The sequence below is a fragment of the Sus scrofa genome, chromosome 6 (genome assembly GCF_054392235.1).
Source record: "Sus scrofa isolate SSC_HxYL_T2T_F1_AM1 chromosome 6, Sscrofa_HxYL_maternal_Yorkshire_Landrace_v2.0, whole genome shotgun sequence".
In the NCBI taxonomy this organism is placed as follows: Eukaryota; Metazoa; Chordata; class Mammalia; order Artiodactyla; family Suidae; genus Sus; species Sus scrofa.
The window spans coordinates 143,255,141-143,269,092 of NC_139388.1; the positions used below are offsets into that span (position 1 = coordinate 143,255,141).

General features: G+C 36.1%; 1 protein-coding gene across 8 annotated transcripts in view; it reads right to left on the reverse strand.

The window, feature by feature from the left end:
* The window catches only part of TNNI3K (TNNI3 interacting kinase), a 279,187-nt gene that overhangs the window by 171,680 nt on the left and 93,555 nt on the right, over positions 1–13,952 (reverse strand). For all 8 annotated transcript variants that reach the window (XM_021096470.2, XM_021096473.2, XM_021096471.2 and 5 more), the window contains exons 8-11: positions 12,247–12,391; positions 12,056–12,160; positions 8,366–8,460; positions 7,618–7,767 (exon numbers count right to left, since the gene is read on the reverse strand). In XM_021096470.2, coding sequence (XP_020952129.1) covers positions 7,618–7,767; positions 8,366–8,460; positions 12,056–12,160; positions 12,247–12,391 — 495 coding nt within the window. The remainder of the gene's footprint in view (positions 1–7,617; positions 7,768–8,365; positions 8,461–12,055; positions 12,161–12,246; positions 12,392–13,952) is intronic.

Below are 13,952 nucleotides of genomic sequence, written 5' to 3' on the forward strand. Positions count from 1 at the left end.
TTTATGTTGCCTTAGGAGACCGGCCTAAGAAAATATTTGTACAGTTGATGTCAGGGAATATTTTGCTTATTTTTTTCTTCTAGGAGTTTGATGATGTCTTGTCTTACATTTAAGTGTTGAAGTCATTTTGAGTTTATTTTTGTGTATGGTGTGAAGGTGTGTTCTAGTTTCACTGATTTATATGCAGCTGTCCAGTTTTGCCAGCACCACTTGCTGAAGAGTCTGTCTTTTTCCCATTTTATATTCTAGTGACCTTCAACTTTTTACTCACCCTTTTGTTTCCTATTTATTTTATTCACATTACTTATTATTACCTAATTGTTTCTATTTGTTTTCTTGCTTATGCCCTGTCTCTTCTGCTAAAAATGCAAACTTTTTAAGAGCAGGGAATACTGTCAGTTTCACTTGCTCTTTTATCTCAGTTCCTAGGATAGTGTCTATCACATATTAGGTTTATTCACACATTTTTTGAAGAACAGTATCAATTATAGGAGTTTAATGTCAAAATTGCTATTGTAATGAATGTTGTGAGGTAGAAAAGAAAAAAAGACATAAATGTTCACTCGAATTTCACTTAGCCAAGCTCTATGAAGGGAGGGTAGGGGATGCCATGAACGTGCATAACGGTGCTATTTTACAGTAGGCTGGAGGGTTCAGAGGTGAGTTTCTTGAGGAATTATCTTTCCAGCTGATCTTGAAAGATGAGCATGAGTTGATGAAGCAAAAAGGAAGAAGAAAAGCATTCTAGCCAGAGGAAAAATGTTCATAGTTTCAATGAATAGAAAAAAGAGCTTTATTTAGAACATTTATAAAAATCTTCTATTAATTTGAATATTAGGTTTGAGCAGTTAATAAAAAAAACCTGTGATATTTCAAAAAATTCCTACAAGAAAAAAATAGCAGTAATTAGTATTCTTGAAAAGATCAACTATATTATGACTGATCAGATGCCATTTAGTGAGACATGGAATAGAATGTTATGACAAATATCTTCTCATTCTCTATTTTACTTCAACAAATGTGTATTGAGCAGCTATTAGGAATCAGTCATAGAGTTAAGTTTTTGAAAGACTAAGATTAGTAGCCTAAATGCTTGTTTTCAAAAGGTTTACACTTTGGTAGAGGAGAGAGTGTTTCAACATGAGAGATAGATATGAACAAATAGTACAATGAGACCTAAAGGCAGGGCATGTGTTCTAGGCTGGAATGTCAGGTGAGACTTTCTGGAAGTGAAGATCCCTAAAGTTAGTCTTTAAGGCTAAGCAGAAATCAGAAATGTAAAGAATGGAGTGGGGTAGGGAGGGTAGAAGGGTGCAGAGAAAGTGAGGCCTGCATGAGAAAAGGCTTGCAAGCATGGAATGACATGTGTAGGGAGGAGCAAGTGATTTTGTGTAACTATCATTTGAATAGATAATGTCCCACAGGGTTATTGTGCAGGCAAGGAGATAATGCTACTTAGAACATGCTTGGCATAGAGAGAACCCCCAGTGAATGTTGGTGATCTAGGGAAGGTGAAGATGATTGTAGCATGTGGGGTCACTCATATGACAGAAGTAACTGGATATGAAGTTTGAGAGGTAGGAAGGGCACCAGGTATGCCATGATTATAAACTGAAGTATTTTTTCCCACAAGTGATAGTGTGTCAGTGAAGGATTTTACGCTGGGGAATGACATGGCTCTATTCACACCTTGGGTACATCTTTCAGACTACAGTTAGAAAATGGATTCAAAAGATGCTGAAGACAAGAAAAAAAAAAAAAAGTAGTTAACAGGTTTTAAAATGGATCAGGAGAAAGATGATAAGATTATGAACCAAAACAGTGATAGAAAAACAAAGAAAAAAGGATGGATTCAAAATGTAAATATTAAGTAAAATAAGAGTTTTTTATTGAATGCACATGGGGAAAATGGGGTTGAGGGGGAAAAAGCAGTCAGTCATTAACCCAGATTTCTGTCTCTGGTGACTAAGTGAATGTCATTAAATGACATAAGAATAAAGGATATGGTAGACGAACCTGACTAATGAGGACAAAAAAGATATTAAGTTCAATTTTGGACTTGTTGATTTTTACATACTCCTCAGATTTCCAAGTAAAGGGACCCAGCATATCAGATGGTATGGTGGATTGAAAACATGCCCTCAGCATCTTTGTACTTCCCTACAACTGAGGGGGAAAACCCTGCTGTAGTAAAGAGATTTGCAAATTTGTACTAAGATTTTAAAATGTTATGTTACATATTTACATGCAATTTACTTATATTAGAACAATGATTTTTAAATTACTTTCATAATAATTAGAGTGGATTTTCAAAAGTTCTTTGATCTTGCTGTAGTCTCTACATTTTAAGTTTTAAAATGAATAGTGTTAAGTCATAAATAAGAAATATAAATACAACAAAATAACGCAAATTTTACATATTCTGGGTTTGTCCAGTGGTGTTTGGCAGGGATAAAATGCTTAATTAGAAGGTTTAAAGAGGATATCCATTATCCTAATATGTCAATATGTCATATTTCTTACTGGACACTAAGCATATTGTAAATCAGGAAAGATCATGTGATTTAGAAGCTTTGAGCAGTATGACTGTATCTCTGCTATGCACTTAATAATAACAGATAGCACTGCTTTTATTGAAAGTCTATGATCCGGACATTTACACAATTTCAGCGGAATTTTGTGAAGTGGTAATTAATTTACTCATTTTAAATTTGAAAATTAAGGATCAAAGAGGTTAAATAAGTTGTCCGAGGTCATTAAGTAATAAGAATGGAATGTGGACTTAGATCTACCTGATTCTAGAGTGAGGTGGCAAGAGGTTGAACTCTGCAATAAGACAGACCTCTGATATCAGCTCTTCTAAGAGCTGTGTGGTTTCGGCTAGTGTGACTTAATAGCTCTAAGTCTCACACTTCTTATCTGTAACATAAAGGCAACGCCACTTTAAATGGGTTATTTTGAAAATTAAATTATATACATTTAATATATGCATACGTAATAGGTGATTAATGAATATAAGTTCTCTTCTACTATTTGCATTAATGTATGTAGCTTCTCACATAGTTATTATGCCTCAAAATTGTTTTCATATTATCCCCCACAAGCACAAAATTTCTTCCCATTTAATGAGAGTTGTTATTATTTTATTTTTTATTTTAATTTATTTATTATTCTTTTTTTAGGGCTGCACCTGCTGCATATGGAAGTTCCCAGGCTTGGGGTCAAATGAGAGCTGCAGCTGCCAGCCTATGTCACAGCCACAGCAATGTTAGATCTGAGCCACATCTGTGACCTACACCACAGCTCATGGCAACACCGGATTCTTAACCCATTGAGTGAGGCCAGGTATCAAACCTTCATCCTCATGGATACTAGTTGGGTTTGTTAATGCTGAGGCACAATGGGAACTCCTTATTTATTTATTTTTAAAAGGGAGAGTTAACTAAACATATAAAAAGGTAACTAATATACATAAAATTGTACATAGATATTGAAATTTCATCTAAATCTTTTGTTTAGTCCTTCCTCTACCTATCCAACACTAAACTAGATTCATTAAAATAAGTAACTAACTCCAAATAGGTAAGAATTCAATGTAGAAGTTTGGGAATTTATAATTCATGGATGAAGATTTATCAAAAAATGTAATGAAGTCACCTCTCCTTCCCTCTACTCCTCCCTCATCCTTATCTCTTGGCTATTTTTTTTCATTGGCTGAAAACTGAAGAAACTCAGGACTGTAAGACTTCATTACTTTTAGAGAATACACTATGGTACATTTACCATAAATAATTCACAGCATACTACACTTGTCAAAAGGAATGAACAAAGTATATATCATGATACAGGAGCCTTGATTTTTATTGTTTTTGCTCACTTACTCACTAATTCTCCAACTGCAGCTCCCTGTCACTGTGAATTAGAGTGGTTCTGCTGTATACAAATATTGTATTCTGGGTAATTAGATATTGGAATAGGAGCCTCTGTAAATTACTTTAACTGGTGTCAGTACTGAAGCAAATAAGAAGTTTTTAGTTCTGTTCTAGCTTGGGTTATTTTCTGACCCTAAACAGCCTGACATAAAGGAGTGCTTTTCTTTGTCAAAGGCAGCCTTTTCAAATCTAACTGCCAGACACACTATTGAGCTGTGTGTTCAATTCTAATTGGCTGAGTTCTTTTCAATTCGGCAGTTTCATCTTTAATGCGATGGATGTAAGATTATGTGTAGGTCTTTTCAATGGGTTTTCCATACTGGTGATTAGGGTAGAGGATTTGAACATAAGCAGGGTGCTGGCTATTTTTTTCTGGCCAATTTAAATTGATTCATATAAGTCCTTTGTACCCCAGGAAAAGGGCAGACAAATCCCAATGAGTGAGACAACTATGGATACTCTCTGATGGAACAGTAGAAAAGAAGAGGGAGGACAGATTGGGGAGAGGAAACAGTTTAAGTCTTGGAAATTGAAGCTCTGAGCAGTTCGGCAGAGAAATATTGAAACTTAACCAACAGGCTTTTGTATAGAAACAAGGTCACAAGGAAAATTATTTCCAAGGTTGATTTTGATATCATTAGGTCAAAAGGGCTATGTAAATGGAAAATATTCTTCATACCTGATCCCATTGGGAGCCACAGTGAGTAAACTCTTCTAAAAATATTTGAAAATAGGTAGATAATTCTTTCAGAACTCCAAAGTACCTCTGAATGTGCTACATTAGAATAGCAGAGAGGGTCAGCTAAAAATCTGGTTTTGGACAGATGCACAATTTACTCTAGATTCAAACAGAAATGAATGCTGTTGAGAAAGCCTCCAAGTTTTCTATTAAGAGGGTAGACTATGATCAGCTTTTCAAATGGAGCCTGTCCAAAAGTATTCCTTTTTAAATAGTCAGACCTGGTTATAAAGCTCTCTTCTGGGTTCTCTCTAAGGACTGGGGAGGGTACAGGGTAAACCATGATGCGGCCACTTTTACGTCTTCCTTATTTCATAAGGAAAGAACTCCAGTGAAATTTTAGCGCTTTTTCAACTCTGTCTCCAAGTTGCTCACGAAAATCCTTAGTAAGCCCTATCAATTAATTTGGTGACTCCCTCTTTGAAGGGGAAAGAAAAGCATTTATTTATCCACAGAAAACAGGAACAGTGCACTGCTGACAATATTTTAACAAGGCCATTTCAATCCCCCCTGAACACATGAAAACAATGCAACATTTCTCTGGCAAGAGAAAATAGCAACAATTGAATTTTGTTGGTTTGACTTGCACTGCCCTAGAACATATGCAAAACATCCATCTGTCTCCTGAGTAGCAACATTCAATTTGTTAAAATTCATAGTAATAATGAAATGCAACACTGATGCCTGGCACATTAGTTGAACAAATAAGGGTGACAAGTATGGCATATGTTGCGGAGACCAGTGGGTAAATCCTCTAAGCTAAAGGATTTTTGTTGTCATTTGGTAGGAAATCTTAGGCGCTTACACAATGATTCACTATTTGATAAAGTGTGGAATTGCACAAAAAATGAAAGTAAAACCAGTTTTCAACTATCGCTCTCAATCAACTAAAAACAAACAAAGTCAACCCCTGTGAAGATCTAGCTGCAGCAGCTATTTCTGAGCTGTCTTCCAGAAGAAGAATGCTTTGTAAACAGTCTTTTTCTTGAGAGATGTTGTGTAAGAATCACTCAAATAAATGCAATGTAACTAGAATTTAGTAAGGCCTCCTGAGGCTTCAGAATATGTAAGATTTTCTAACTGATACCCAAATATAAAACTACCTGGACTTTCTTTTATACAAAGTAGAAGGCAGTTACATCTTTTTGATGAGTAATATCAAAAGATGTGTACTTGACATATACCTGTATAGCAACTGTATTCCTAATAGCCTGCAACCAAAAATTATGCACATGCTCTGAAAGAGCAGAATGAATAAATAGTGACACAATTAAAAACATAGTGCCACACATAAGAATGAACACTCTAGAGCTATTGGCAACAATATGGACGGCTCTCACAAACTGTTGGTCAAAAGAGGCCAGATCTAAAGACATAAATACCATAGCATTTCATTTATATTATGCACAGAGAGGCAAAACTAGCCTATATCCCAAGAAGGCAGTAGCACTCTCTCTGGGGAGTGAGTGGAAGACAATTTAAGTGGGGCTTTTGGGTGCTATGTTCAATTTCTTCCTCTGGATGCTGAGTGAGCTCAGTTTCTGAAAATTTATTGATCTAATAATGTGCAAACTTTATGTGTGTGTGTGTGTGTGTGTATTTCTACAATACTCAAAAAAGTAAAAAAACATAACAGGCCTATATATAACTCATTCTTTGCTATTCCATGTCTGTTCACTTCTCTCGAGTAAAGTAACTCCTATATCATTTCTTCACTAGCAGTCCTCAGACCTGTATGCTTTTCTTTCTCCTTGTCTCTGTGCTTACAATAGCTATTTCTATCCATCAAATTTCATCTCTCCTTTCATTAATGGACTTGTTTGTCTTACTTCAGGCAGAAAACCTTTTAGATCATCTTGGTAGCCTAAGAAATCATCCACCTTAGGACTTGCTCTTTTTAAGTATGGTATTCTAAGATTCCAGCATTTAAAAAGATAAAAATACTTGTTTACATACTTTAAACATCCTAGTGAGATAATGCAGGCATCAAAGTGAGATAATGCAGGCATCAAAGTCTGATATATTTCATAGTATTTAGTTGTAGTTTTCTGACTTCAATACTCTTCCATGTCATCCTGAAAATTTAAACTCTGTTGGAGTTTATGTAGAGATAGCTTAAGAGGAATAAGCCATAAGATGCTATTTTACCTTCTGCTTTTCTAGTTTCCTCTCCCTTAAGATGAAGAATTCATTACTAGTCATCTTTATTTAAGAATTACTACTATTACCACTGTTATCATTACTAAAATACCAATTATTAGGTATTTACTTTATGCCAGACATTATTGTAAGCAATTTGGACTTATTATCTCATTTAATCTTTATAGTCTTATGAAGTAACAGTTGTTGTTGTCCTCATCTTTCAGATGAAAAAACTAAAGTTCAGCAAGAATAAGTAATTGGCCTAAGATCAAACAACATGGTTTGATTTAAACCCAGGTGTTTGCATATCAAAGCCCAAGCTTTCACCATTTTGAGCTCAAAGTTGCATGCAAGCACTAAACACTGGCTCCCTTACTTTTTCTAATGCAGGTATTGTTAGCAGGGTTAGATCTGACAAATACTTCCTTTCTTTCTTTGTATTAATTTCATTTTAAAAATTTGAATCCACATCAAAATTCTCCTCTATAAGAGATAAAGACTAGTTTTGCATGTACTCTAAGAAAGTAACTATCATTACCCAGTTGTTTCTCTAGTACTTAGGAAGACAGTTCCTTCTCTTTTTAAAACGCCAGTATCGGGAATGCCTCCAGCCCATCTGCAGCCCAAGAGTTGCCTTCCCTATTGCACTCTTTGATCGAAGTCCCCAGTAGCACAAAAACAATCTCCAGAGGAAATGGGAGTGTAGAAGTCATGTAAGGTAAAAAAAAATTATTGATGTATTGACATGACCTGTGCACACAGTTCAATGTTATCACTACAGAGATGCAATGATGAAAAGTATACCTTTTTCATAAGCCCACATCAAACATGTCTGCTCCTCTTTTTCACCACTAGACCTGCTTGGATCACAAGCTACCAGATTCATATCAGCTCCGTTATCCAGTAAGAACTGAACCAGGCGGATATGACCATGGTAGCAAGCAGAGTGCAATCCTATAATAAAACAGAATGAAACTGTGAAAGAAGAAAAGAAGAAAACTGAGCCCCAATTTTCAAAAGACAGTCATCACCACATAATAGATTTGTTGCCAGAGATATAGAACAAGAGTTGATTTCTTTGACAAAAAATTAATTCTATCTTTGAGCAAACAAGATGTACTTTAAGGAAAAGAAGTATCTTCTTTTAGTTGATCTTCTATACAAACTACCTTTTGCTTAGCATAATTTCTAGTATTTATACAGCCACTGCAATTACCAAAAAAAAAGTTAGTGTCTTGTAAAAATTAAAGAACAAAGACCTCAAACAAGTGTTTATCTTCAGCAGCAAACAAAAGGGCAAGGCAGTGTGATCAGTCTGTTCCAGGTACAGGCCATGATGAGTGCGATGACTGTAGATAATTTAGCGCAATAATGAAACTGACCAAAAGTCAATCTGATTTTTATTATCACCATGCACCATCATTTTTAATGATGTCATTGATAAAATATTCCTCCTCTTTGGGGTTGATCACTCCTACTGCTCCCTCCTTCTAGAGCACACTTGAGCATTGACATACATCAGAAAGCGGTGCTGTTCTCACCACAGTCTTACCTGTGTGCCCGTCCCTTCCTTGGTGGTTGATACTTATGACATTCTGATCAAGAAGAAATTTAACCAGGTCAATGCTCTTGCCATAGGTACAAGCACTGCAAAAAAATTAACATAGGGAAATTAGAAGCCCTCTGTTATGGGCTGAATGTGTGCCCTCCAAGTCAATATACTGAAGCCCTAATTCCTATAACCTTACAATGTGACTATAATTCAAAGAGATACAATTTACGAGGTAATTAAGTGAAAATGGAATAACTAGGGTAGGCCCTAATCAAATATGACTGGTATTCTTATAATAAGGGAAGATCAGTCAGTATATAGATGATACCAACAGAGAGATAATCATGTGAAGACACAAAAGGCAGCTGGTCATCTGCAATCCAAACATAGAGACTTCAGAAGAAATAAAACCTGACAACTTGATCTTGGACTTCCAGGCTCCAGAACCATAAAATAAACCTTTGGAGTTTAAGACACCCAGTCTGTGGCATTTAGTTATGACAGCACTGGAAAACTAAAAAAGTCCTGATTCACCCAGGCTATTCTAGATGGAGTTTATGTAAGATTGCTAAATAGACAAAGTGAAGGAGGGAAGGAGAGAGGAGAAAGAGGTGATAAGAGAAAAAACAAGTACATATAGCAAAACAACTCTAAAGATTCTGGCCTTCAAGAAAGGTGTTTTGTAAAATTTCTAACATAAACATTTCCTACGATATTAATTCTTTTCATAGAAGGGGACTGGTATTCTGCAGGGAATTGAATGGAATGGGGGAACCTAGGAAGGTTCCGATAGATTTAGGTGGCAAGCTAGACTTGTAATTGCATCTGATGGGGAGGAGGGCCAGTCTTGTGAGATCTGATGCTAATTGCAGGTAGACAGTGCCAGAACTGAACTGAATTGTAGGACACCCACTCGGTGTTTGCAGAGAATTGGAGAACTTCTTGGTGTAGGAAAAACACAGAACAGTTGGTGTTCTGTGTTTCAAAGTAAGGTATTGAGTGTTGTAGGGGAATACAGGAAAACAGTGGGGTTTTATTCCCTCTAGACTTGTTCTAGAAGAGATAGTTCACTGGGTCTTACTATTTCCTCTTCCTGGGATGGCTCTGCCCAAATCCCTTTTTTATTTAAAAATTTTTTTAAAATTAAAGTGTAGTTGATTTACAGTATTGTGCCAATTTCTGCTGTACAGCAAAATGATCTAGTCGTGTGTGTGTGTGTGTGTGTGTGTGTGTTTGTGTGTGTATCTTTTTCTCCTATTATCCCCCATCATCCATCATGCTCTAGTCCAAGAGACTGGATACTGTTCCCTGTGCTACATACAGCAGGACCTCATTGCTTATCCATTCTAAATGTAATAGTTTACATCTAATAACCCCAAACTCCCAATCCACCCCACTCCCTCCCCCTTCCCCTTGGCAACGGTTAAGTCTGTTCTCCAAATCCTCTTTCTTTAATGGAATATTATTGTTTTCTTTAAAGAAAGGCAATTATTTATCTAGCTGAACTGTTGTTGCCTCTATGAAGGCTTCTCATGAACCAAAGGCTGAGTTCATTGCTATCTCTGCTTCCTTGTCATTTCAGTTTTATGACACTTTTCATATTGTGTTATGGTAATCGATATACCTCTGTTTACTGTGATACCTTACAACAGTATTTCCTTAAGGAGGAAATGGATTCTGTCATCTTAATATTCCTACCAGCATCAATACAAGGCAAGTCCTTAATAAAGCTTTTTTAAATAAATGAGTGAATAAAAAGCCACCATCTCAGTATAATATATCATACCACTATTAGTTATTTGTATTATAAATAGGATCCTTAATATTATACTTTTAATGTTTCATTGTTTAAATTGCCTCACTGCCTCTTTTGAAAGAAACCATTTACAGGAAATGATGAGTTCTGAATATATACAAATATGAGTATCAAAGTGTGTGTACATACAGACATTTGAAAATAATAACAGATGTATTGAGTGCTGACTATGTGCAAATCACTGTGATTTGTACATAAAAAAAAATTCATAATAGAGGGAATTCCTCATGTAAAAGGAGAGTCTCTTTTATAAATAAGTACTTAAAGTGAACAGAATAAAATATTAATATGTTATTCCTAGTAGCCACAAACTTGAACAAAATAAAAACAACTGGACACACACTTTTAACTCACTTCAGTAATCTTGTCACACAGACAATCTTCTGGAGGTGACAATAGCCCTCTAATTATAGTTGATTTCAGTTTATATACACAGAGCAGCAAAACGATTTGGAAACTAGCTTGAGATGTCAGCCTTAACAAGCATGACCTAATGGGGAAAGAGGACACTAGCAACCCATACATATCAGTTCTGCCAACTGTCCCCTTTATGGACAAGTTCTACTGATCCACTTTGACTGAAGGTATGATCTGAAGAGTTTTTGCATCTATTTTGTTACAGAGTGTGTAGAAAATAGACAAAATATTTTGATACTAGAACATGAAGGTATATAAAAACACAGCAGGCATTTAATATATGATTTTCTAGCCATATGAATCTTTGGCAAGTTACTTACTTTTCTTGAATCTCAACTTTCTTATTGGTAAAAGAGGGATAATAAATCTAACTTCATAACATAGTTTTGAGAATTAAATAAGATAACATCCAGCACATATTCACTGTTCCATAAATGGCAGTTTTCTTCACCTTCCTACTGGCTGACCTCTTTGGTTGATAAGAAAAATCTGGAAATCCAAGTGAAATTTGATAGGATGATGCCTAATGCTTAATTTTAGTATGAAAAAAGGAGTCTCTTACTTCTATCATTCACCAGCATAGTACAAACACTATGTAAATAACATGATAGTTTCAAATGCATTTTTAGAAGTTGCAAACTAGCCAAGAGATCTGTAATATGTAGGTAAATAATTTTATATTTATAAGGTTTACTAAATTCAGGTAACTAAGTTTTTATTTATATAAGCAAAATAATAGATTATTAACAAGGTTTTAAATTTTATAAAACATCTGCCTTCCTTTTGGATATTTTAGTGAGTTATGCCTCTTGAGCTTTTATCAACATTTTCTCTCCCTTTCTCTCTTTGTTGCAACTTTTCCAAACCCAGCTGCTCCTTCAGTGTGCTTTTCCAGAACACACACTTGAAAGGACTCTCATGGATTCCTAGCAAGGAGCTGATGCCTTTTTAGGTATCTCAGTGGCCAACCTGACTAAGCTTTTAAAGGCTGACAGATGGATGTCTTAGATAGGTAGAAACATTTGCACATAAGGTTTAAGTGGTAAGGAAAAAATGTCACATTTGATGCTGATGAATTCTGGTAATGAGATTCTTGTCGAAGGAGGATTATGGGCACTGCCCCTTTTGGCAGCTTTCTGCAGAGTGGAGTGGAATAGAAGCAATATGCTTACAGATGTTGATATGCCTGTTGCCTTGGCAACATCAGTCCCTGTCTTTGTGGCTGCTGCCAGGAAGGCAGCATCTGGCTCTAGCCCCATCTGTTGTACTGACTGCAGCATCTGCCTCTACCTTTTCTTCTGTGCATCTAGTTTGGGCTCCTTGTCCTCTGCCCACCCTTTGCTCTTGCTCTCTGATTGTAACATCTGCCACTATTCATTCTTGCTTTATGTGCACAACTTCAGGTTTCTAGGGTGTTAGCTCTGTTAAGTGGCTATTGCTTTTAAATATTCTTTTACCTGTGAAAAGCTGTTTCACTGAAGATGTTTTCTTTAGTCAGACTTTCGATTCCTGATATTTGGATGATTTCCTTGGCAACTTCAAATTTGCCATTGTAGCATGCCCTAGAGTTACAGGAAACATTTTGAGAATAGGAAGAAGGTAAACACAGTATACCTGGAGCACCTATGAAATGATACATAATACTCACAGGTGCAAAGGGGTGTCTCCATAAATATTAGCAACATGTGGCTGAACTTCCAAATCACTCTGGAGCAGGTACTTCACTATATCGTGGTGTCCAAAGCGAGAACAGAAATGGAGTGGGACGTGGTCTTCATTGTCCTGAGCATTCACTGTCATCAACAAGAAAGGAAAAGGTATATTATCTGGTGTCCTCTATTTCTCAGCCCTCTCACGTGTAGTGTCAGAGACTTTCCTAAGTGCCCGAGAGACTCCTGGAAATTGCCAATTAATAATAATAATAAAGGAAATTAAGTGCAACCAATTAAAAAAGTTATAATTCTATTCTATAGCCTATTATCATGTTAAGCAGGCTTTCCTTTAGCTCCCATAAATTTACGGAATGCTCTAATAACATCTACCTCACACAATGGAATCGTGGTAAGTATCAAAAAGGTACTCATGGCCTTATTTCCACAAGTACCTCCTTTCAGATTGATTCCCTCTTTCCTCTCCCCACAGAAGATGTTAAAAATTTCAGATTGTGGACAGAGTACTTTTTCCCAGTAAAAAGTATACTAGGATTGGGAGCTTGGAGTTAACAGATCCTAGCATATTAATTTTCAATAATGACCCTTTCACCTTTAACCATGCCCTGGTTGGACACTTATCTATAGGCTCTTCTAATCAACACATGATTTCAGACCCTGAAATCAGACCTGTTAACACACAAATCAGAGTATATTCTACCTTGGCAAAGTAACAGCAGTGGAGTATCTCCATATGATTTCCAGTGAGAGTGATGATTCCAGCCACAGACTGGATGCCTTGCATTGTCAGTGCCAGAAACACTAGAGTTGAGGTATGTGCCTAGCAGGGTGGCAATGTCTGCAGAGGATTAGTTTTGGGGTGTGATTTTGGACACCATTCTTCACTGTGAGAATTCCAAACCGGGCTTTCTTGCTGTCCTGGGGACGATTCTATGTATTAAGTGATATCCTTCAGTATGTTCCCCTTACACTTTTATTAGTAAGCCTTAGTTTCCAACATTGTAAATAAGAACACCAGACTGACACGGAGTCATTCCTCAGCAAGTATTAAATGATCCTTATGCACAAGGCACTGCGTTAGGTATTTGAAATTTTGATTTCTTATCAGTAACAGTGGATATAGTAACAGTATTGTTGCATCAGGGATGCTGAAGGATTAAAGGAGATAATTTCTGGAAAGTATGTAGCATGATGCCTGTCACAGATTAGTCATTTAATAAAAATGTCTACTCTCCCTTTTTACTAATTTCCGTGTTAGAAATGCACTAAGTTTCAAGGACAATAAGCTATAAATGCATAGAGTCTATGCCCTGGAATAATTTAAAATCTAGTTGAATAGTCAGTAATTACAGGCCTGAAGTAATACTAAGTGACGACCATGCTGCTAAACTCTGGATTTGCTTTAGCACAATTTTTAAAAAAATAACTGGATCAATTGTTTCAGAGCCATTTGCTTTATTATTTTATTACTTTGTCCATGTGGACAGGATGCTTTATTCAAAACGAACAATAACACCCCTTAGCAAACCCCATCCATTCCCATATATATCTATAATATAAATTACCTATAGAGACAAAAGAATTGAAGGAAAAGATTTTTTTAACCATGAAGGATAAGAAGGAAAAGAAAGGCAATATAATAGTTAATTTAAAAATATGCAAGTGTAAACCCCATTTAATATTT